Source organism: Rhinopithecus roxellana, chromosome 11 (genome assembly GCF_007565055.1).
Source record: "Rhinopithecus roxellana isolate Shanxi Qingling chromosome 11, ASM756505v1, whole genome shotgun sequence".
Taxonomy (NCBI): domain Eukaryota; kingdom Metazoa; phylum Chordata; class Mammalia; order Primates; family Cercopithecidae; genus Rhinopithecus; species Rhinopithecus roxellana.
Genome location: NC_044559.1, coordinates 133313069 through 133337782, shown reverse-complemented (window position 1 = coordinate 133337782; position 24714 = coordinate 133313069). Strand labels below are relative to the sequence as shown.

At 44.6% G+C, this 24714-nt stretch overlaps 2 protein-coding genes across 5 annotated transcripts in view; one reads left to right on the top strand and one right to left on the bottom strand.

The window, feature by feature from the left end:
* The window catches only part of MICU1 (mitochondrial calcium uptake 1), a 265058-nt gene that overhangs the window by 2551 nt on the left and 237793 nt on the right, over positions 1-24714 (bottom strand). For 3 of the 4 annotated variants that reach the window (XM_010373066.2, XM_010373068.2, XM_010373067.2), the window contains one exon: positions 7437-7526. In XM_010373066.2, coding sequence (XP_010371368.1) covers positions 7437-7526 — 90 coding nt within the window. Of the gene's footprint in view, positions 1-830; positions 1056-7436; positions 7527-24714 lie in introns of those variants that run through there. The other variant, XM_030940185.1, reaches the window with a different exon arrangement.
* On the top strand, positions 23933-24617 carry LOC104669944 (fatty acid-binding protein 5). The gene has a single exon (XM_030940186.1). It carries the CDS (start codon positions 23992-23994, stop codon positions 24397-24399), a length of 408 nt encoding a protein of 135 aa, XP_030796046.1. The 5' UTR covers positions 23933-23991; the 3' UTR covers positions 24400-24617.

The following is a 24714-nucleotide window of genomic DNA, read 5'->3' as shown; positions in this document are numbered from 1 at the left end:
GCTGTGTCACCTAGACTGGAGTCTCTCTCTGTTGCCCAGGCTGGAGTGCAGTGGCAAGATCTTGGCTCACTGCAACCTCTGCCTCCCGGGTTCAAGAGGTTCTCCTGCCTCAGCCTCCTGAGTAGCTGGGACTACAGGCACATGTCACCACACCCAGCTAATTTTTGTATTTTTAATAGAGATGGGGTTCCACCATGTTGGCCAGGCTGGTCTCTAACTCCTGACCTCATGATCCGCCCATCTTGGCCCCCCAAAGTGCTGGGATTACAGGCATGGGCCACCGCGCCTGGCCCTAATGTTTGCATTTTTAGTAAAGATGGGGTTTCACTATGTTGGCCTGGCTGGTCTCAAACTCCTGACCTTATGATCCACCCGCCTCGGCCTCCCAAAGTGCTGGGATTACAGGCATGAGCCACTGTGCCCGCCGTTGGAGAGTATGTTTTTTTTTTTTTTTTTTTTTTTTTTTTTTTTTTTTGAGATAGAGTCTCGCTCTGTCACCCAGGTTGGAGTGCAGTGGCGCGATCTCGGCTCACTGCAAGCTCTGCCTCCCAGGTTCATGCCATTCTCCTGCCTCAGCCTCCTGAGTAGCTGAGACCACAGGCGTCTGCCATCATGACTGGCTAATTTTTTTGTATTTTTAGTAGAGACAGGGTTCATCGTGTTAGCCAGGATGGTCTCGATCTCCTGACCTCGTGATCCGCCCGCCTCGGCCTCCCAAACTGCTGGGATTACAGGCGTGAGCCACAGAGCCTGGCCGAGAGCATCTGTTTTAACTAGAAATCACCCAAGCCACGCGGAACAGTAACCACTGTGACAGCAGAGGTACAGTCACCCTTTGCAAGACACCCAGGAGCCTGTTGATTAAAAGAATGACACCCATTACTGGTGGTGGTAAGACAGCAGGAAACCCACAAACCTACCTCTACTCATGATTGGTCTGGGAGGAGTGTGGAAGGAAGGAATAAATGGTTTACTTCTGTAGAGTACCCAAAACCTAAACTGGCTCATGTTTTCTGGCTGAAGAGAGTATGGGCATCCTCAGAGACAGGAAACCCCTACAGCAAGACAAAACCCAAAACCAAACTCAACAAAACAAAACCCAAAACCAAAACAAAAAAACCTTTGGCTTATTTACATAAAGTACAAAGGTAAAACTGTGTTACTAGAAGTCAGAAAAGTGGTGACTCTTGGGGAAGGAAGTGACTGGAGGTACCAAGTGGGGCTTTGTAGTCCTGGTAGTGTGATGTTTCTAAATAATGCTGGTTATACAAGCGTGTTCAGCTTTTTAAAAATTCACCAAGCTGTACACTTAAGATATTTGTACTTTAGGCTGGGCACAGTGGGTCACGCTTGTAATCACAGCACTTTGGGAAGCCGAGGCGGGCAGATGGCTTAAGGCCAGGAGTTCAAGACCAGCCTGGTCAACATGGTAAAACCTCGTCTCTACTGAAAATACAAAAAATTAGCTGGGCATGGTGGTGGGTGCCTATAATCCCAGCTACTTGGGAGGTTGAGGCATGAGAATCATTTGAATTTGGGAGGTGGAGGTTGCAGTGAGCGGAGATGGCATCACTGTACTCCAGCCTGGGTGACAGAGTGAGACTCTGTCTCGGAAAAAAAAAAAAAAAATTGTACTTTTCCGTATGTGTATTATATTGCAATATAATAAAAAGTTAAAATATAGCCTTGCTTGGGCTGGGTGCGATGGCTCATGCCTATAATCCCAGCACTTTGGGAGGCTGAGATGGGCAGATCACGAGGTCAGGAGATCGAGACCATTCTGGCCGACATGGTGAAACCCAGTCTCTACTAAAAATACAAAAAAATTAGCTGGGCGTGGTGGCGGGTGCCTGTAGTCCCAGCTACTCAGGAGGCTGAGGCAGGAGAATGGCGTGAACCTGGGAGGCAGAGCTTGCTGGGAGCTGAGATCGTGCCACTGCAGTCCAACCTTTTTTTCTGACTCTTTGTCAAAAAAAAAAAAAGCCTTGCTTGGCTGAAAAGTAATGAATAATTTGGCTTATCAAGAATGTAGGCCGAGGCCGGGTGTGGTGGCTCTAGCCTGTAATCCCAGCACTTTGGGAGGCCGAGACGGGCGGATCACGAGGTCAGGAGATCGAGACCATCCTGGTGAACATGGTGAAACCCCGTCTCTACTAAAAAATACAAAAAACTAGCCGGGCAAGATAGCAGGTGCCTGTAGTCCCAGCTACTCGGCAGGCTGAGGCAGGAGAATGGCGTAAACCCGGGAGGCGGAGCTTGCAGTGAGCTGAGATCCGGCCACTGCACTCCAGCCTGGGCGACAGAGCAAGACTCCATCTCAAAAAAAAAAAAAAAAAAAAAAATGTAGGCCGAGGCCAGGCGCGGTGCCTCACGCCTGTAATCCCAGCACTTTGGGAGGCTGAGGCGGGTGGAGAATCTGAGGTCAGAAGTTCGAGACCAGCCTGGCCAACGTGGTAAAACCCTGTCTCTACTAAAAATAGGAAAAATTAGCCGGGCATGGTGGCGGGCACCTGTAATCCCAGCTACTTGGGAGGCTGAAGCAGGAGAACTGCTTGACCCCAGGAGGCAGAGGTTGCAGTGAACCATGACTGTGCCATTGCACTCTAGCCTCGGCAACAAGACTGAAACTCCATCTCAAAAAGAAAAAAAAAAAAATGTAGGCTGAGGCATGGTGGCTCACACCTGTAATCTCAGCACTTTGGGAGGTTGAGGTGGGAGGATCATTTGAACTCAGGAGTTCAAGACCAGCATGAGCAATATAGTGAGACCTTGTCTCTACAAAAGTTAAAAAATAAGCTGAGCATGGTGGTGCCTGCCTGTAGTCCCAGCTACCTGGGAGGCTGAAGTGGGAGAATTGCTTGAGTCTGAACGGAGGGGATTGTGGTGAGCCAACACTGTGCCTCCGCACTCCAGCCTGGGCAACAGAGCAAGATGCTGTCTCGAAAAAAAAAAAAAAAAAGAAAAGAAATGTAGGCCAGGTGTGGTGGGGCTCATGCCTGTAATCTCAGCAACTCAGGAGGCCAAAGCAAGAGGACAGCTTTAGGCCAGAAGTTTGAGACGAGCTTGGGCAACATAGCAAGACCCCTTCTCTACAAAAAATTTTTAAAAAAATTAGCTGGCTGTGGTGGCATGTGCCTCCGAAGCTACTCAAGAGGCTGAGGTGAGGGGATCACTTGAACTTAGGAGTTTGAGGTTACAGTGAGGTATGATCTCATCACCACATTCCTGCCTGGTGACAGAGCAGGTGCAGTGGCTCATGCCTATAATCCCACCAATTTGGGAGGCCAAGAAGGGAGGACTACTTGAGTCAGGAGTTTGAGGCCAGCCTAGAAAACACAGTGAGACCTCTCTCTAAAAAAAACAAAAACAAATGAAAAAAATGTAATTAAGAGAACAGAGGCCGGGCGCGGTGGCTCAAGCCTGTAATCCCAGCACTTTGGGAGGCCGAGACGGGCGGATCACAAGGTCAGGAGATCGAGACCACCCTGGCTAACATGGTGAAACCCCATCTCTACTAAAAAAATACAAAAAACTAGCCGGGCGAGGTGGTGGGCGCCTGTAGTCCCAGCTACTCGGGAGGCTGAGGCAGGAGAATGGCGTAAACCCGGGAGGCGGAGCTTGCAGTGAGCTGAGATCCGGCCACTGCACTCCAGCCCGGGCGACAGAGCAAGACTCCGTCTCAAAAAAAAAAAAAAAAAAAAAAAAAAAAAAGAACAGAAAGTTCTCAACAGGATTCTTATACTTTGTATAAAAAGAAGCTTGAGGCTGGGTGTGGTGGCTCACGCCTGTAATCCCAGCACTTTTGGAGGCTGAGGCAGGTGGATCACCTGAGGTCAGGAGTTCAAGACCAGCCTGGCCAACAGGGTGAAACCCTGCCTCTACAAAAAATACAAAAAAAGTTAGCTGGGTATGGTGGTGGGTGCCTGTAATCCCAGCTACTTGGGAGGCCGAGGCAGGAGAATCGCTTGAACCTGGGAGGTGGAGGTTGCAGTGAGCCGAGATCGTGCCATTGCACTCCAGCTGGGCAACAAGAACTTGACCCCAGGAAGCAGAGGTTGCAGTGAACCAAGACTGTGCTGTTGCTGTTGCACTTCAGCCTGGGCAACAAGAGTGAGCCTCAAAAAAAAAAAAAAAAAAAAAAAAAAAAGCAGCAGCTTGAAAATGAAAAAATATGAAGTCACTTCACTGAAACTACTATGGGTTTGCGTTCTGCTTCTGTAAGGAGAGATGATGATCACGTGACCACCATGAGTGGATTTTGTTACTGTGAACCAGGTCTATAACTGTACGTTACTGGCATGCATGCGTGATTTGTGAGTTCAATTCTAAAATCTGTGATGAAGAAGTCTATTTGAAAATCGAATTCTCCATCCCCTGGCACTTTATTTTGTTTATTTGTTTTATTTTTTTGAGATGAGGTCTTGCTCTGTTGCCCAAGCTGGAGTGCAGTGCTAGGATCATACCTCACTACAGTCACAAACTCCTGGGGTCAAGTGATCCTCCCACCTCAGCTTTCCAGTAGCTACAACTACAGGCACACACTCCCACATCCTGGCTAAACTTATTTTTTGTAGAGATGGGATCTCGCTATGTTGCCTAAGCTGGTCTTGAACTCCTGGCCTCAAGCGATCCTCCCATCTCAGCCTCCCAGGTTGCTGGGATGACGGTTGTGAGTCATTCTACAGGCTTTCCTTTGGCATTTTGACCTAAGATCTTGCAGTGGTAAAAGTAACAATGGCTTTTAATTAGTATACTTTTTTCTTTCTAGATTAATAAACCTCAGGGATGTTAAATAATTTTCCAAAAGTGATTTAAGTAGATATTGACAGAGCCTCTTTCTAAAAAGCTAGAAAATCAAACATTTCCCGGGACTTCTAGGGAAAAGGGCGGACTTGAGAAGTTAGTTGCATTTATTCCCATATTTACTTCACAGACCAGCTCTTGGATATTGGCTTCAAAAATTATAAAAATAATAAAAATATATTTTATTTGGAAAAATTTTAAACCACCTAGAAGTGATTGGAGTGAAAACAAAAATCTGGAGAAAGTGAATATATGTCTACAGCAGTGCTGTGCATTAGAACTCCCTGTGATGTAGGAAATGTTTTATATTTCAGTACAGTAGCCACTAGCTAGTTTAAACGTAAACATAGCCTTTGTAGGGACATGGATGCAGCTGGAAACCATCATTCTCAGCAAACTATTTCAAGAATAGAAAACCAAATACCGCATGTTCTCACTCATAGGTGGGAATTGAACAATAAGATCACTTGGACACAGGAAGGGGAACATCACACACCGGGTCCTATTGTGGGGAGCGGAGAGCGGGGAGCGGGGAGGGATGGCATTGGGAGATATACCTAATGTAAATGACGAGTTAATGGGTGCAGCACACCAACATGGTACATGTATACATATGTAACAAACCTGCATGTTGTGCACACGTATCCTAGAACTTAAGGTATATAAAAAAAAAAAATTTACATGTAGCTAATAGCCACATGTGCCTTGGGGGTATCATACTGTGGGCAGGGAAGCTCTAGAGAATAAACCCACCCCTACGTGAGAGTGAGGCCGTCTCCTTAACCTAGCCCTAGGGCTTTCTTTGAGTTCAACCTTGGTTTTGTGGGTACAGGCTGGATATTTATTTTATTTATTTAATTGTATTTTTTGAGACAAGGTCTCACTCTGTCACCCAGGCTGGAGTGCAGTGATGCGCTCATGGCTCACTGTGGCCTTGACCTCCCAGCTTCAAGTGATCCTCTCACTTCAACCTCCTGAGTAGCTGGGACTACAGGTACACATGTGCCACCATGCCTGGCTAATTTTTAAAATTTTTTGTAGAGACGAGGTCTCACTATATTGCCCAGGCTGGTCTCAAACTCCTGGGCTCAAACAATCTTCCTGCCTTAGCCTCCTAAAGTGCTGAGATTGCAGGTATGAGCCACCATGCCAGGTCAAGGCTAGAGATTTAAATAACTCAAATTCAACTTAATAACGTAAATAATTCAAGTTAATAAACACCTACTATGTGAGAAGTACTATCCAAGGTCTTATGTTTGGAGGAAGGTGAAAACAACTTGCAACTACCCTTAAAAAGCTCAGGGAACCAAGTCAAGGAATAAAAAAGCCCAGAAGTGATTCATTATGCTGGGACCGAAAGGGAAGCTCCATAGGCCGGAGCTTCTGAGGAAGCTCTTGAATTCCATTAGCCCAGCTTTCTGGAGGATGACGAACAACAAATACTGGCTGTGGAGTAAGAGAGGGTGGTAATACATTAAATAGAACACAGGGGGCAGTACAGTTTTAGTTTAAATCCTGGTTTTGCCATCTACTATTTATTTATTTATTTATTTTTATTTTTATTTATTTATTTTTTGAGACGGAGTCTCACTCTGTTGCCCAGGCTGGAGTGCAGTGGCCGGATCTCAGCTCACTGCAAGCTCCGCCTCCCGGGTTTACGCCATTCTCCTGCCTCAGCCTCCCGAGTAGCTGGGACTACAGGCGCCCACCACCTTGCCTGGCTAGTTTTTTGTATTTTTTAGTAGAGACGGGGTTTCACCGTGTTCGCCAGGGTGGTCTCGATCTCCTGACCTTGTGATCCGCCCGTCTCGGCCTCCCAAAGTGCTGGGATTACAGGCTTGAGCCACCGCGCCCAGCCAATTTTTGTATTTTTAATAGAGACAGGGTTTCACCATGTTGGCCAGGCTGGTCTTGAACTTCTGACCTCAGGTGATCTTCCTGCCTCAGTCTCCCAAATACTATTATCTTTGTGACCTTAGGAAACTTACTTAATCTCTCTGAGTCTCAGCTTTCTCATCAGTAAAAAGTGGTCAATAACAATACCTAGGTCAGAAGATTAAATGAGCAGATTAACTTTCTGGCTCATAGTAAGCATTAAAAAAATGTAAGCATCCACTGTTACTGTTGTTAGTAGTATATCACCTACCATACCTAAAAACTAATGCCAAGGTCAAACCAGAACCAGATCTCTTGAATGGGCTAAACGACAGAGCACAGTGGCCACAAACACAACAGACCACTGTGTGGAGCTGGAATTCTATGGAGATGGAATGCGACTGGCTGGAATGTGCGCTGGGAGGTGGAGAGATCAGTGCTGTCTTCTTTCTAAAGACACTCAGATACTTGAGTGCTCCATATCTACTAAGCAGAAAGTTGAGTCTGACATTTTTAAGATGCTTATGGTCATAAATTAATTTAGGCCTATAGGCATATTGGAATTATAAGAAGAAGAAATGGAAAACAGAAGCCAGGGCCAGGGGTTTGATTTCTCAATATCATCGTGCCGCGGGCTGAGCTGTAGCTTGAAGAGGATAGGCTGGTACACTGATGCTGTCTGCAAGGCTCCATTATATACAGGGCCTCTAAGGGCAGCTAGGCTGTTTCCCCTCCCGACTCCAGAGGGCCCCACTCACCATCACAGTCAAAGAGTGCAAACACCACATCACACACGTGGTCTGAGAGCTCCACTTTAGCCACTGTCCTGGCCACCTGCTGCATGGTCACTGAAAAAAGAAAGAGGTGCATTAGCACAGCAGAGGGACTTTCATTTTGCTTTCTTTGATTCAGGGGATAAAACAACTCAGTCATAATACAAGTTTTCAACTGCATTTAAGTCACATTTCAGAAAATGGTAAATTAGGCCGGCCACAGTGGCTCACGCCTGTAATTCCAGCACTTTGGGAAGCCGAGGAGGGTGGATCGCCTGAAGCCAGGAGCTCAAGACTAGCCTGGCCAAGATGGTGAAATCCTGTCTCTAGTAAAAATACAAACAATTAGCCGGGCATGGTAGCAGGTGCCTGTAGTCCCAGCTACTTGGGAGCCTGAGGCAGAGAATTGCTTGAACCCGAGAGGTGGAGGCTGCAGTGAGCCGAGATCACGCCACTGCTCTCCAGTCTGGGAGAGCGAGACTCCGTTTCAAAAAAAAAAAAAAAGAAAATGATAATTGAGTTTTTATTCATAACCTCCATAACCTCCCTCCTTTTCACCTCAGGTTCTGTTCTCTTCTACTGCTGCTACACTTTAGGAGGTATATATAGTTAATTAAGAATGCCTAGGCTGGCCAGGCGCAGTGGCTCACACCTGTAATCCCAGCACTTTGGGAGGCTGAGGCAGGTGGGTCACCTGAGATCAGGAGTTCGAGACCAGTCTGACCAACATGGTGAAACCCTGTCTCTACCAAAGATACAAAAAATTAGCTGGGTATGGTGGCGGGTGCCTGTAATCCCAACTACTCAGGAGGCTGAGGCAGGAGAATCACGTGAACACGGGAGGCAGAGGTTGCAGTGAGCTGAGATTGCACTATTGCACTCCAGCCTGGGCAACAAGAGGAAGACTCTGTCTCAAAAAAAAAAAAAAAAAAAAAAAAAAAGAATGCCTACAGCAGGCATTGTGACTCATCTTTATAATCCCAGCACTTTGGGAAGCCGGGGGGAGCAGATTGCTTGAGCTCACGAGTTCGAGACGAGCATGAGCAACATGGTGAAACCCTGTATCTACAAAAAATGCAAAACATTAGCCCGGCATGGTGGCGCACACCAGCTACTTGGGAGGCTGAGGTGAGAGGATAGCTTGAGCCCAAGAGGCAGAGGTTTCAGTGACCTGAGATGGCGCCACTGTATTCCAGCCTGTGCAACAGAGTGAGACACTATCTCAAAAAATAAAAAGTGCCTGATATTCAATTTATAGACAGAAAGTAGATTAGAGGTTGTCATGGGCTGAGGGGAGTGAGGAGTTAGTGCTTTATGTATACAGAATTTCTGTCTGGGGTGATGGAAACATTTTGAAAATAGTGATGATGGTTGTACAACATTGTGAATGTAATTAATGTAATTCCACTGACTTGTATATTTAAAAATGGTTATAATGGCACATTTTATGCCATATATATTTTTATATATTATATATATATATTTATAGAAATATATAAATGGGGGTGGGAACAAGGAGGCTTGTCTGTGGTGTGAGTACACTAAGGCTTCACGCCTCAGTGGCTGATTGACAGCTAACTGCCTGCACAGTGAGTCCTCCTTGCCCAGCTCTGTCCCTCCTCCCTACTGGTTTTGCACCAGACTTCTTCCAACTGAGTCCATTGGGATATGCACTGGCCCTTGTCTTAATAGTTCAGGATGCATATCTTTCTTTTTGTTTTGAGACAGAGTCTTACTCCGTCCACTAGACTGGAGTGCAGTGGCGCGATCTCAGCTCACTGCAACTGCTGCCTTCCGGGTTCAAGCGATTCTCCTGCTTCAGCCTCCTGAGTAGCTGGGACTACTGGTGCCCGCCACCATGCCTGGCTAATTTTTATATTTTTAGTAGAGACGGAGTTTCACCATGTTGGCCAAGGTGGTCTCGAACTCCTGACCTCAGGTGATCTGCCCACCTCGGCCTCTTAAAGTGCTGGGATTACAGGCGTGAGCCACTGCGCCCAGCGTGCCTGGCCAATAGTTCAGGATGCCTATCTTACTTTAAAAATATATATATTTTTAGACCTCAGCAAAAAATCACTTTTCTCTTGCCGTTTTCTCTTTCCCTGACATTTACTGTCAAACACTAGCAATTATGTTAGAATTGGGTTCTCATGAAAGACAAGACAGGAAGGACCAGGCAATTTCCACCGCCTTCTCTCTCATTTATCCTCAAACCTGGTCTAGCTACACCTATAAATCATGTTATTGCATCTGGACACATTCTTAAGTGAGGTAAAATGAGGGAAAGAAAAGGATTAATTTCCATTTATGCTGGTAATGAAGGGCTCTCTATAATCATCCCATTAGATTCATCCAGAAGCCAAGTGAACTTAAACTAGAACCAGAATGCCTTGTTTATTGCATTCCTATAATTTCAGTTCCTGTTATCAGCCCATCTTGTCAATTTTTTTTTTCACATTTGATCTTTCACTTTGCCTCTATAACCTCCATATATTCACCTGATATGGTTTAGATTTGTGTCCCCACCCAAATCTCATGTCAAATTGTAATTCCCAGGCCAGGCATGGTGGCTCACACCTGTAATCCCAGCACTTTGGGAGGCCGAGGCAGATGGATCACCTGAGGTCAGGAGTTTGAGACCAGCCTGCCCAACATGGTGAAACCCTGCCTCCACTAAAATAAATACAAAAATTAGCTGGGCGTGGTGGCGCGCCCCTATAGTCCGAGCTACTCAGGAGGCTGAGGCAGGAGAATTGCTTGAACCTGGGAAGCAGAGGTTGCAGTGAGCCAAGATTGTGCCACTGCTCTCCAGTCTCGGTTACAGAGCAAGACTCTGTCTCATAAAAACAAAACAAAAACAAAACAAAAAAAAAAACAAAAAAACCCCTGAAAAACCAAAAACAAATGGTAATCCCCAGTGTTGGAGGAGGGGCCTGGTGGGAGGTGACTGGATCATGGGGGCAGATTTCCCCCTTGCTGTTCTCATGACAGTGAGCGAGTTCTCATGAGATCTGGTTGTTTAAGTGTGTGGCACCTCCCACCTGTCTGTCTTCCTCCTGCACTGGCCATGTGAGACGTGCCTCCTTCCTCTTCACCTTCCACCAGGATTATGTTTCCTACAATGATGACAGCTGGTCATTATACTTCTCAGTAGGAAAGCTACTAAGGAAACTCCATTCACCTCAGAAGATTAACCTCAAAAGATTACTCAGTGAAAACAGAACAAGATCAGAAGGAACTGGAAGCGCTCAAACTGTGATTGCCTACAGCTCTACTCTTTGCCACCACAGTAATGTGTCCTGAGAAGGGGATCAGAACCTGTTCTGTATTAGATAAACATGAACACTTTCTGTTAACCATTCCTTTTTCTGCATTTCATATCAACCTTAAGCTTCTAACTTCCTTTTCTCTTTTCCAGTTCTTCCATTCTCTCAGGGCACAGCCTTCGGCAATTGTCTTGATATTTCAAGTACTCATCTTCTCCCCATGAAGATGGTGCCCTTTCCTGTAAATAAACCATTAATTAAATAATACTCAAGGATGTCAGTGAGAGCTCTTGACAATTTCTAGTGAGAGGCTCATTAAACTGGTATTAAGTGGTTGTAGAATAGGGACTTCTGGAGGCCTCCAGCAAGAATGCCTCATTACAGATGCCATCTCTTCACAGAAAGTTAGAGATTACGTTCCATCTCACATGGAGAGGGCTCTGGTGTCCTTCCTATGATAGGAAGAAGAACTAGGGCTGCTAAATTATTGTAGCCCAAACCACTGGGATGTTAGCCAGCAAATAGCCTAGCTGGGGTCCCCTTTCATGGTACAAGATCCTCATTATAGGCCCCTGGGGTATGAATCAGAGTCGTGAAGGAAGCCAACATTTAACTAGCTGGTGAGCTGTCAAACTAGGAGCACCTGGGATGAGTGGGATGACAGCAGATTACAAGCCAAGTGCTTGACAGCTGGTCCTGAGAATTGGTTCATTCATATTTGCTTCCAATATCTCTGAATCCAAAGCCATAAACCACAGCAAGCAGAACAAGTTTTCCTCCCAGGTCTTGACTTTCCTATGCAGACCTGATACTAGAATTCTGGCCTCCCTATTTGATGATGCTAATTGATTGATGGTTCCCGATCTGAAAGATGGCTACAGAGAGCATGAAGGCACCCCAGTGAAGGCCTAGCTTTCTAAATATTTTTGTACAAATCTGGCTCAGCTGCCTGAACAATGTATTTAAGCATGATTGGATGATTCCTATTAGAATGGGATGGGAGAGAATTTGTAGAAGTGGGCTCAACTGGTACTCAAAAATCTGGCACCATCTGGCTTTTTGCAAAGTCCAGGCAGAATCTGAGTTGTGTCAGGTCCCCAATTTACTCTCCAGCATGATTCATGACTGGCCATTTCAACAGTAAAAAGAAACCCTGAGTTTGTGTGACATAGTATCAGAAACTACATACATAAATCTATTCACCACAATAGTTAAACAGAAGAGCTCTGGAGTGATGTGAGCCCAAATGTCCACTTGGAATCAGAGCATCTTAGAACTGGAAGATACCTCAAAGGAAATATGAAGTGAAATAATTTGCCCAGGGTCACAATGCTAGATGGTAACAGAGCTGGGTCTCAACTTTTGGCTGGTGCTCTTTCCCTATACACACTGGGTCTACATGATCCCTTCCATATACGGACAATATCAATTCCTCCATGAATCTGTCACCCTAAGGAGAAAGGGTTTAGATTAAAGAAAAGTCACATGAGAAATACTCAAGTCCTTTTGGTGAGGGATGAATAATTGAGTAACTAGGAGTTGTGAGGCGCCAGCATTAATTATAGGTTGGCCGTGGATCTGACTACCCCCTACGGTGGAAGACACTGAGTATTGCCTAGGAACTCATACCGACAATTTTAGGGACAACTTAAAAAGTGTATTCAACAGCAATCCAATGAAAAGCACATGTAACAAAGGTGGCCCTGGGAGTTTTTCTCCATAGCCGCCTCTGATGCACACATACAGCTTCAGGCAGCACGACCCAGTTAGGAGCTACCCGCCTCTTCCTAATGCAAAGGTATTTGGAAAGGTGGTAAGACAAGTTGGGCTGACAGTCTCTAAACTGTGTGGCCGTGTACTATTCCTGCCTTACCGGACTGCAGTGGAGAAAATAAAAAACTGGCTGGTGATGGCCAAGGTTAAGTGAGGGGAGATGGTTCTGCTTCAGCCCTGGAAATGCTGACGCAGATGTCTTGTTTTGTTTTTTTTTTTTTGAGACGGAGTCTCGCTCTGTTGCCCAGGCTGGAGTGCAGTGGCGCAATCTTGGCTCACTGCAAGCTCCGCCTCCTGGGTTCACGCCATTCTCTTGCCTCAGCCTCCCAAGTAGCTGGGACTACAGGCGCCCGCCACCTCGCCTGGCTAGTTTTTTGTATTTTTTAATAGAGACGGGGTTTCACCGTGTTAGCCAGGATGGTCTCAATCTCCTGACCTTGTGATCCGCCTGTCTCGGCCTCCCAAAGTGCTGGGATTACAGGCTTGAGCCACCGCACCCGGCCGTCTTGTTTTCTTAAGTCCATCCCTAGATGGCCTTGGGTGGAACAAGGGGGAGGATATTTCCTTGAAGAGCATGTGTCCTGTCTTTTGTATCTTCTTCCATGAGCTTTTGTTAATGCAAATGCACATTTTAACCTAGTTCTGGGGTGAGGGGAGGGGAAAGGACAACATTTAGGAGAACTAGCAATTTAAGGAGCCAAGAGCAATGCAGTCTACGAGTAACGGAAATTACAACAAATCCTTGTTCTGCACGGTGTTCTTAGGCCCTATCCCCTTTGACCCCCTGCGTACTCAGGCTGCCTAACTGTCGTGATGCTGCTAGTCCTAGCTCCTAACTTCCAGGACACACCATGGAGAAGATCTGTTTTCTGAGCCTCAGAGTATCCTCCCAGATGATGGCTTCAATGGGCTTACACGCTTAATTTGGTACAAACTGACTTGGCAGTAACATTTATTGCCATTGTCTAGTATTGTGTCTGGGTTTATTAAAAATCCCCATCACATCTTGTCCACAAAGGGCTAGCATTTCTGCAAGCACCATTAGGTAGTCAATGATTTCAGTTAACACACCCATGGGACAATCACAGTTTAGTGGAGGAGACTGTGTATATATCCACCTATATATATATATATATACACACACACACACATTAAGATGGAGAAACACGTAGAAGAGATATCAGATATACTAATACACACATATGGGATATAATGGAATAGTGTGTATTTAGTAGGAGTTACATTTTGGATCTGAATTCTTTTTTTTTTTTTTTTTTTTGAGACGGAGTCTCGCTCTGTCGCCCAGGCTGGAGTGCAGTGGTGCAATCTCAGCTCATTGCAACCTTGCCTCCCGGGTTTAAGTGATTCTCCTGCCTCAGTCTCCCTAGTAGCTGGGATTACAGGGGCCCGCCACCATGCCTGGCTAATTTTTTGTTTTTTTTAGTAGAGAGAGGGTTTTGTCATGTTGGCCAGGCTGGTCTCAAACTCCTGACCTCAGGTGATCTGCCTGCCTTGACCTCCCAAAGTGCTAGGATTACACGCGTGAGCCACTGTGCCCAGCCTGTATCTGAATTCTAAAGGAGAAAAGAGACCAACTGCACATGTATGGTAGTGGGTGATGTGGGGTGGGAGTTTCTGTTTGAATACAGTATTAAAAGCAGGAAAGAGTGCTAAGGCCTCATTAGAGAGTTAGAACAGAAGGTGCAGGGGGCAAGTACATTAGGAGAAATCTTACAGAGGACTAGTGAAGTCTCCTTGCAAGAAAGCCTTTAAAACAGGCCAAGCATGGTGGCTCATGCCTGTAATCCCAGTACTTCGGGAGGTCAAGGCAGGCAGATTACTTGAGCGCAGGAGTTCGAGATCAGACTGGCCAACATGGCGAAACCCCATCTCTACTAAAAATACAAAATTAGCCAGGCCTGGTGGCACACGCCTGTAATACCAGCTACTCAGGAGGCTGAGGCAAGAGAATCACTTGAACCCAGGAGGCAGAGGTTGCAGTGAGCTGAAATTGGCGCCACCGCACTCCAGCCTGGGTGACAGAGCAAGACTCTGTCCAATATTAACTTGCTTTTCCCTTTCACACTGTTTAAATATTCATTCTCTTAGCTTTATTTTAAAAAGTTGTTTTCACTTAGGAAAGGTGCGGTGGCTCACCCTTATAATCCCAGTGGTTTGGGAGGCCAAGAATTTGAGACCAGCCTGGGCAATAGAGGAAGACCCCATCTCTACGAAAAATTTTAAAAAACATTAGTTGGGCTTGGTGGTGTGCTCCCGCAGTCCTAGCTACTTGGGCAACTGAGGCGGAAGGATTACCTGAGCCCAGGAGTTCAAGTCTGCAGTGAGTTGTGACTGCACCACTGCACTCCAACCTAGGCAACAGATCAAGACCATGTCTCAAAAAACAAACAAACAAACAAAAGATATTTTTGATTAGGTAATATATTAATCTGCTTCAAAATCTGAATGGTACAAAAGGGGTGAAGTCTCTCCCCCGCCTTATACCCCAGTCACCCAGTCGTTCAGAGACAATCAGTATCACCAGTTTCCCCAGAAATATTCTGTCCATATAAAATCAAATATTTACTCTTCACTTCTTCCCTTTTCCCACAAAATGGTGGTGTACTAAATATTGTTTTGCTTTACTCAACAACATATCTTAGAAATAATTCCAGGTGGACATGAGCAGCTTCCTTCAACAGCTGCATAGTATTCCACTGAAAGGATGGATCATAATTTACTTATTTATTTAACCAGTTCCTTATTTACTCTTATCTCAATCTTGAGAAGAAGGTACCTTTTCCCCTTCTCTTTAAAAAATTATTTCCTTGGTGGTCTATGGGGGTCAGCTACAACAGAGTCTGAGTCTCTGATGGCTAAACTGAGAGCAACTGATATATTTAAATTCGGTTTGTTGAAATTAAAGACTAAACAGTCACCTTTACCAGTGTCTTTTTTGTTTGTTTTTTTTGAGACAGGGTCTTGGTTCTGTTGCTCAGGCTAGAGTGCTGTGGCAAGATCATGGCTCACTGCAACTTCTGCCTCCTGGGCTCCTGGTCCTCCCACCTCAGCCTACCTGGTAACTGGGACTACAGGTGTGGATTATACCACACCTGGCTAGTTTTTGCATTTTTAAAAAATTTTATTAAAAATTTTTTTTGTTTTAATTGAGACAGGGTCTTGGTCTGTTGCTCAGGATGGGGTGCAGTAGTGAGGGCACGGCTCACTGCAGCCTCAACATCCTGGGCTCAAATGATCCTCTCTCCTCAGCCTCCAAAGTAGCTAGGACTACAGGCTTGCACCACCATGCCTGGCTAATTTTTGTATTTTTTGTAGAGATGGGGTTTCACCATGTTGCCCAGGCTGGTCTTAAATGCCTGGGCTCAAACAAACCACCCACCTTGGCCTCCCAAAGTGCTGGGATTACAGGCTATGAGCCAATGGGCCCGGCCACAGTGTCTTATTAAACCTTCCCAGGCTTCTCAAGGTAGTAAACCTCTAAGGTAGTAAACCCCCAAAGAAGCAATGCTTATAACAAATATTCCTCTCTATACTTTCCCAATATTGATGTAATTCTAGTAACCATTCTTTTTCTGATCTTTTTCTCAGTGGGATGTAATGTTGGCTGATTTTGTCTTTCCTTATCTATTTATGTGGATGCTTTAACAGTTTATCCTACCCCCATCTCTTCTCTTTGTGATGGTAATCATGAATCCCCAAAGCAGCTCTCCTCCTCCTTAGGGCACTTACCTAATTTTACTAAATCACTATATATTCTAAGTGATCATAAGCCAGAATCAGTCTTTAGAATTGCTAAGTGACTTTAAATTTGGGAAAATAAACCAGGTCTCTGCAGAGAAAATGCCTCATAAAGCAAACATTTATTTCAGAATTTGAGCTTCCTTGCCTACATCATGACTAATTTTACTTTAAAAATTGATGACTCTGTCTTAAATGAATGGAATCCTGGCCAACACTCCTCTTCACATATAAATGTTTTTATCAAATGTAATGATGAAATGAAGTGCAAGAGCTTGCCTCCCACAAATTTTAAAAGAATTTATAAAATAGGAGCTTTTTTCCTGTTGTAATCTCTTCCTTACATGTCTTTGTGACACTCCTGCCTTCCTGCCATGTCTTGGCTGTCTGGGGATGCTCTCCCCTACATTCTTGCTGTGAATTTGCCCAACTTTCTGCCATCACATAAAAGCATTGAGTCACTGATGTAATTCTCTAGGTCCTTCTAGCAGCAGTAGGTGCTAGGGTACTAATGAGAACCCTGGTGTGGAAGTTGCTGAACCTGAACCTTTAGTCTTTGATTTCAGCAAGTCATTTCCCTTCATGAATGTTACAAACAATGAAGTAGGCTGGGCACGTCTGTAATCCCAACACTCTGGGAGGCCGAGCTGGGCAGACCACCCGAAGTCAGGAGTTCAAGACCAGCCTGGCCAACACGGTAAAACCCTGTCTCCATTAAAAATATAAAAACTAGCTGGGCGTGGTAGCACGTGCCTATAATCCCAGCTACCTGGGAGGCTGAGACAAGAGAATTGCTAGAACCCAGGAGGCGGAGGTTGTAGTGAGCTAAGATCACGCTACACACTCTAGCCTGGGTGACAGAGCAAGACTCTGTCTCAAAAAAACCAACCAAACAAACAAAAAACCAAAAAATAAAGTAAAGGTTTAAACAAAATGATTTCTAAGTTATCTTCCAGCCCTAAAATTTAAATCAGTTAAAATGTCCCTATCTTCAGAAGCTCTCGAATAAGAAAACCAAAGGTGTAGGTTTCTAAAATGATGGCTGGTGTGCTGAGCAGAATTCTGAGGTGCCCCCCGCCCAGTATTCCCACCTTCTGGTCCACATATCCTGTGTAATCCCCTCTCCTCAAGTGGGCAGAACCTGTGACTATGATAATCCTGTGATGAGGTTACTGTATATGAGAAAGGTGAAGGGCTAGTCAGTCCTATAACTACGTTATGTAAGAATCCATCTTAGCAGACTAAGGCGAGAGATTCTGTTGCTGGCTCTGAAGAAGTGAGCTGCCATGCTGTGAGGGGACTGGTGGCAAGGAGCTGTAGTCATCTGCTGAGAGCAATGACTGGCCAACAGCCAGCAAGGAAAAGGAGTCCTTGGTCCTACAACTGAAAGGACTTGAATTCTGCCGACAGCAGGAAAGAACTTTGAAGAGGACCCTGAACTCCGGATGAAAATGAAGCCCCCACCAACAACACTGTGATTTCATCCTTGTTAAGATCCTAAGCAGAGAACCCAGCTATGCTATGTTCACACTCTGAATCACAGAAACTGGCCAGTGCGGAAGGCATTTATGATTTGGAATGTCTTTTTTTTTTTTTTTTTTGGTGGGGGACAGAGTCTTGCTCTGTCACCCAGGCTGGAGTACAGTGGCGTGATCTTGGCTCACTACAACCTCTGCCTCCGGGTTCAAGCAATTCTCCCACCTCAGCCTTCTGAGTAGCTGGGATTACAGGTGCCTGCCACCACACCAGGCTAATTTTTGTATATTTAGTAGAGACAGGGTTTCCCCATGTTGGCCAGGCTGGTCGTGAACTCCTGACTTCAGATGATCTGCCTGCTTCAGCCTCCTAAAGTGCTAGAATTACAGGCGTGAGCCACTGTGCCCGGACAAGGGAATGTCTTTTTGAAGTTCCTCAACTGCTACTTTATATAGAGCTGCACTCATCCCTCATCCCCCACCACCTTTTTTTTATTTTTTTTTTTGATACAGCTTCTCATTCTGTCACCCAGGCTGGAGTGCAGTGGCATGATCATAGCTCACTGTAGCCTCAACCTCCTGGACTCAAGTGATCCTCCTGCCTCAGCCTCTTGAGTAGTTGGGACTAGAGGTGTGTGCCACAATGCCTGGCTAATTTTAAAGTATTTTTTGTAGAGACAGATTGGTCTGGAACTCCTCAGCCTCCCAAAGTGCTGGGATTACAGGGCTGTGCCACTGCCTCCAGCCTGCACTCATTCATTTTTTTTCTTCTCTGAGATAGAGTCTCGCTCTGTCGCCCAGGCTGGAGTGCAGTGGCACAGTCTCGGCTCACTGCAACCTCTGCCTCCTGGGTTCAAGCAATTCTCCTGTTTCAGCCTCCCAAGTAGCTGGGATTACAGGTGGGTGCCACCATGCCTGGCTAATTTTTGTATTTTTTTTTAGTAGAGACAGAGTTTCACCGTGTTGACCAGGCTGTTCTCAAACTCCTGACCTCCTGATCCACCCGCTTTGGCCTCCCAAAGTGCTGGGATTACAGGGTTGTGCCACTGTGCCCAGCCTGCACTCATTTTTTGACACAGTGCATTTTGCAGAACCATCATTCTGTTTTACCTACTATACCAAACTCCATAAATTATATCCTACAGGGAAACTAGCCAAGGTCTAATTAAGTTTTACATTTCCTAACAAGGACATAAATTAAAACTGCCACACTTCTTTTGGGAATTCAAGTCTTGCTCTTACTTCAAATGTACCTGACAATTATAAGTCAGTTCACTTTCACAAAGATTTCACATAGACAAGTTGGGTTAACAGTCTCTGTGAGGCCATAGATTTGAATATAATTTTAGGCTATGACATGTCACTTAAAACATTACTTCATTCAGTAAAAAGCTGATTTAGTTATAATCACACAATTTCAAATCTGCATGAACCCTTAGAGATACTTCGAACTCCAACCTGAGGGTCAGAGAAGTGACCTGCTCAAGGAGTCAAAGGAAATTAATGACACGGGAAGGTGCTACAATCCTAACACTCTACCCCTCACTCTATGCTCTTACTAGAGTATTTCATCATCCTTTGCAGGACCTGGAAAGGTACAGAATTAATTCATTTACATAACATAAAAGAACATCTGTTTATATGAAGAATTGTTCTAGGCTCTGAATAGAACACAAAGATGTAGAAAACATGGTTCAAGTCTTTGGGAGTTTACAGTCTAATGAATTCTCCCTTCAATGCTGAAGATACCAGACATATCAATAGGGGTTAGATATTCCTAGGAACAGAGAACTCACTTAATAAAGGCTTCTGAAGGCAGAGATACCAATACTTTTTGGATGAATGATGAAACTTAGGAGAAGCTAGAAGCTTCAATCCTCATTAATAAGTATAAACAACTTAGAACTTCTAAGCTAATAAAAATGTCAAAAGTGACTAAAAAAAGCAGTAGATTCCACTTTCTCAGAGAACAAAGAGTAAGCCTTATCTAGTGCTTTTTTTTTTTTTTTGGAGACAGAGTCTCGCTCTGTCGCCCAGGCTGGAGTGCAGTGCTTGGATCTCAGCTCACTGCAAGCTCCGCCTCCCGGGTTTAGGCCATTCTCCTGCCTCAGCCTCCCGAGTAGCTGGGACTACAGGAGCCTGCCACCTTGCCCGGCTAGTTTTTTTTTTTTTTTTTTTTTTTTTTTTTTTTTGAGGCAGAGTCTCGCTCTGTCGCCCAGGCTGGAGTACAGTGGCCGGATCTCAGCTCACTGCAAGCTCCGCCTCCCGGGTTTACGCCATTCTCCTGCCTCAGCCTCCCGAGTAGCTGGGACTACAGGCGCCTGCCACCTCGCCCGGCTAGTTTTTTGTATTTTTTAGTAGAGACGGGGTTTCACCATGTTAGCCAGGATGGTCTCGATCTCCTGACCTCGTGATCCGCCCGTCTCGGCCTCCCAAAGTGCTGGGATTACAGGCTTGAGTCACCATGCCCGGCTGGTGCTTTTTTTTTTTTTAAGGGTGATTAAAAAAGAACAACCTTTTTATGATGTTGCCATGTTGGTATAGGTTGTTTCCAGCCCCGTAATAAGATAAACAGGCAGAAGAAAGCCAGCACCTATGGGCTGAAAACCAGAACAGGCAGTTTGGTATAATTTTAATGTCAACCTAGTATATTAATATAGTATTATCTTTTTATTTTCACGATAACTCTGAAACAAGTATTCTACTATCAGCATTCTACAGATCTGGAAACCAAGGCTTTGAGAACTTAAGGAATTTGTTCAAGGTCACAAAACTAGTGAATAGCAGGGACTCAAACTCAGGTTTGAACTTAAAACCAAAATGTATGTTCAGCACAATTTCTTGCATATAGTTAACTCTCGATAAATGCTAGATGTTAGAAGATTATCTAAAAGTGCAACAGAGCACTGGTATACCAATGAGTGGAGGTGGTGAGGAACACCTTGGTCATTAGAAGGTGTATCTATATCCCGTATTTTGATGTTGAGAAAAGCGCAGCTTAGCATACATGCCTTTTTCTGGTCTGTGGTATCCCTTAAAGGGAAATCAACTTTCCTGCTACATGACTTTCTTTAAGTGACTTTAGGCTTTTGTGTATTGGTTTCCTCAGTGAAAAGTAATATGGTTCCAAAGGTAAAGATCATGAATGTGTCTACTAAGGCGTTCCTATGACAACTGTGGGGGAAAAAAAGGTCACATTTCATATTCAAGAGAAGGGCACTATCTCCAAAACATCATAGTTTATCAAAAGGACTTTATTCTCACCCTAAGAATGGTCAACTCTTAGCCAAAAGCAACTGGGAAAAAATAGCCCAGAGGCTGTCTTCCGAGTGCTACTGCGAAGCATGGTTTGAAATGGTAAAGCCACAGTGCCCCCTGGATTGTGCTTCAGCAAAGATTTTCAGACTCTAACAGAATTGTGGAGTATCCTGAGAGGCAACATGATGGTGTGGAAAGAACACAGACATGGAATTAGAGAGACCTGAGGTTGAATCCTGGTTCTCCCACCTCTTAGCTGTAACCAAGATCAAGCGGCTTCATTTGATATTTTCCTCATCCATAAAATGAAGATGAATGAGGATAATTCCGGTTTTAAAGATTAAAAGCGATAACATGCATAAAGCACTAAGCGTTGTGCCTGGCACAGAGAAATTGCTATGAAATGAGAGTTGCTATTAGTGCTCCAGATGTGTGATGGCCTCACAGTCCTCGATAGGACAGCGCTACCGGACTGTTAGAGTTCAGGAGAGGGTAGCAGCTTGGCTGTCAAAGACAGCTGTTCAGAATATAAGAATTTGTTGTGTGCTAGAAATTGCTGACTCCATCAGTCATTTCTGACTTCCCCAACAATCCAGTCAGAGCCTAAATGACAAAATACTTGAGGCTCTCTTACTCATTCCAATTATTAGACTCAAAGAATTTGAAAGCCACAAAGGTTCTCAGAGGTCATCTCTGCCATCCTTGTCCCTCCAGAGACAAAAGAAACTGAGACCACTTGATGATGTGACTAAAACTTCAGAAAAAATACTTGGGGTTGCAGAAAGCTCCTGTGGGAGTTATGCCATAGATTTTATTATTTATTCTCTTGACTCGTCAGATAATAAGGTAAACTGCACATATAGAATAACTACAGCCGGGCGCGGTGGCTCAAGCCTGTAATCCCAGCACTTTGGGAGGCCGAGACGGGCGGATCACGAGGTCAGGAGATCGAGACCATCCTGGCTAACACGGTGAAACCCCGTCTCTACTAAAAACTACAAAAAACTAGCCGGGCGATGTGGCGGCGCCTGTAGTCCCAGCTACCCGGGAGGCTGAGACAGGAGAATGGCGTGAACCCGGGAGGCGGAGCTTGCAGTAAGCTGAGATCCGGCCACAGCACTCCAGCCTGGGCGACAGAGCGAGACTCCGTCTCAAAAAAAAAAAAAAAAAAAAAAAAGAATAACTACAAAGAATCAGGGCCAATTATGCCATAAACTCTGATTTTCAGTCTAAGTAGAATTGTGCAGGGGCATAAATAGTAAAGAACAGGGACTGTATTTGTGTGATTATTTTCTGATTTTATAGTTCAAAGTACACTGAGGATGTAACTGAACCCACAGGTTTACTGCATCTGTACTATCCTGAGGTGCTTTACAGTAGAGCTTTATTGTACCTAGAAACCTTTTATTCTCCTGGCAGAAATTGGAATATTCTGAGTTATACAGGCCGAAGCTCACTCTAGAGCTCCAGCTCAAATAATTTCTAACTTTTTCATCATAGGAAGCCACTGGGAAAGGAGTCATGTTCAATTTTCCATTACCTTCTTCAGCAGACCACTTAAATCAATCAGCCAGCCACTGAGAGGTCATAGATCTAATTTTATGCCCAGTGTGTGTACGAATGAGCTATAGAACCATTTCTTCTTAAGTGCTAAACAAAGAGAGGCCTGATAGTGGAGACACGCAGTATTTCATGGAGGAAGGTTCTTTCTTCAAATGGTCAGAACTCATTGAAAACACTTCATTATTTTCTGATGGTTGTTATTCTCACACGGGTCATGCAGAACTAAAGAAACAGTCTCAATTAAATTTGATTTTTTTTTCAAATGGTAGGAGGGGCAAACAAAAATGAAAAAAAAGAAAAAAGAAAAAAAGAAATATGACATTTTTTACTCTGGAGGAACTGGACTACATTCTAATATGGTAAATCTGCAGTGGCCACCTGCCTGGATCTTTCAAATTATTCCAAGGAACATTAACTTTGTAAGTTATTAAAAGATAGTATGGGGTAAATCGAATTTGGGAACTATATCCCTCTTCTGGAGATTAATAATACACATTCACATATTAAAAAGTTGGCAGGAGGAGTGCTGCAGGAAGAAATTCTATATAACTCTGGCATTTTCCAAACTTATTTCAACCATGGAATACCTTTTTTTTTTTTAACCCACAGAGCCGTCATCATATTGCAGTATACAGTGTTCCTCACAGTGCTGTTTGGGAAATTCTGTGCTAAATTATGCCTAGAGACTGGTTTGTCACCTCGAAAATAGCCAAGGAAGAGACAGTGCCAGGGCCTAGAAGGTTCCGATTTCTGAAGGTGTCTAACCTTTTGGGAAAAAATAAAGACAGCTGAGACTCACAGCAGAAGCCCGACAAAAAGTACTGCTGTCTCTACTCTGGCCTCACTCTTTCCCAACCACTGGTATGAATTAGGGCCCCCACTTTTAAGCTCCTAGATCCTCTTATTCTAATTAGCACTTATCATACCCAACTGGAACTGCTTCTACACTTATCTTTCTTCCCTATTAGACTCTGAGCTTCTTGAGGGTGGAACTCTGTGCCCAGCACAGTACCTATTGCTTTTGGCTGAATAAATACTTCAGCCACACTAAATTTTGTTTAAATTATCAACTTCATAACAGAAGCAGCTGACATTGACTAATCGTTCACCACATGACAGCCACAAACGTAAGTGTTTTATGTAGATTTAATCTCACAACCATATGAGGTGGGTCCAGTTGGTCCTTCATATGTGTAGGTTCCATACCCATGGATTCAACCAACTGCAGATCAAAAATATTTAAGAAAATGTTGGGTGCAGTGGCCACGCCTGTAATCCCAGCACTTTGGGAGGCCAAGGTGGGTGGACCACCTGAGGTCAGGAGTTCAAGACCAGCCTGGCCAACATGGCAAAACCCTGTCTCTACTAAAAATACAAAAATTAGACACAGCACGCTGCCACGCCGACGCCGACCCCACTCTGCACGTCAGCCAGCCCGCGCCCACCATGGCCACAGTTCAGCAGCTGGAAGGAAGATGGCGCCTGGTGGATAGCAAAGGCTTTGATGAATACATGAAGGAGCTAGGAGTGGGAATAGCTTTGCGAAAAATGGGCGCAATGGCCAAGCCAGACTGTATCATCACTTGTGATGGCAAAAACCTCACCATAAAAACTGAGAGCACTTTGAAAACAACACAGTTTTCTTGTACTCTGGGAGAGAAATTTGAAGAAACCACAGCTGATGGCAGAAAAACTCAGACTGTCTGCAACTTTACAGATGGTGCATTGGTTCAGCATCAGGAGTGGGATGGGAAGGAAAGCACAATAACAAGAAAATTGAAAGATGGGAAATTAGTGGTGGACTGTGTCATGAACAATGTCACCTGTACTCGGATCTATGAAAAAGTAGAATAAAAATTCCATCATCACTTTGGACAAAGAATGACCAAGCTCAGTTCAATGAGCAAATCTCCATACTGTTTCTTTTTTTTTTTTTTCATTACTGTGTTCAATTATCTTTATCACAAACATTTTACATGTAGCTATTTCAAAGTGTGTTGGATTAATTAGGATCAGCCCTTGGTTAATAAAGAAATGTGTTTGTGCTAAAAAAAAAAAAAAAAAAAAAAAAATTAGTTGGGCATGGTGGTGGGCACCTGTAATTTCAGCTACTCGGCAGGCTGAGGCAGGAGGATCGCTTGAATCTGGGAGGCGGAGGTCGCAGTGAGT

What these genes read in the sequence shown, in the direction of transcription:
- LOC104669944 (XM_030940186.1), top strand. Translation starts at nt 23,992, where the DNA reads ATGGCCACAGTTCAGCAGCTGGAAGGAAGATGGCGCCTGGTGGATAGC.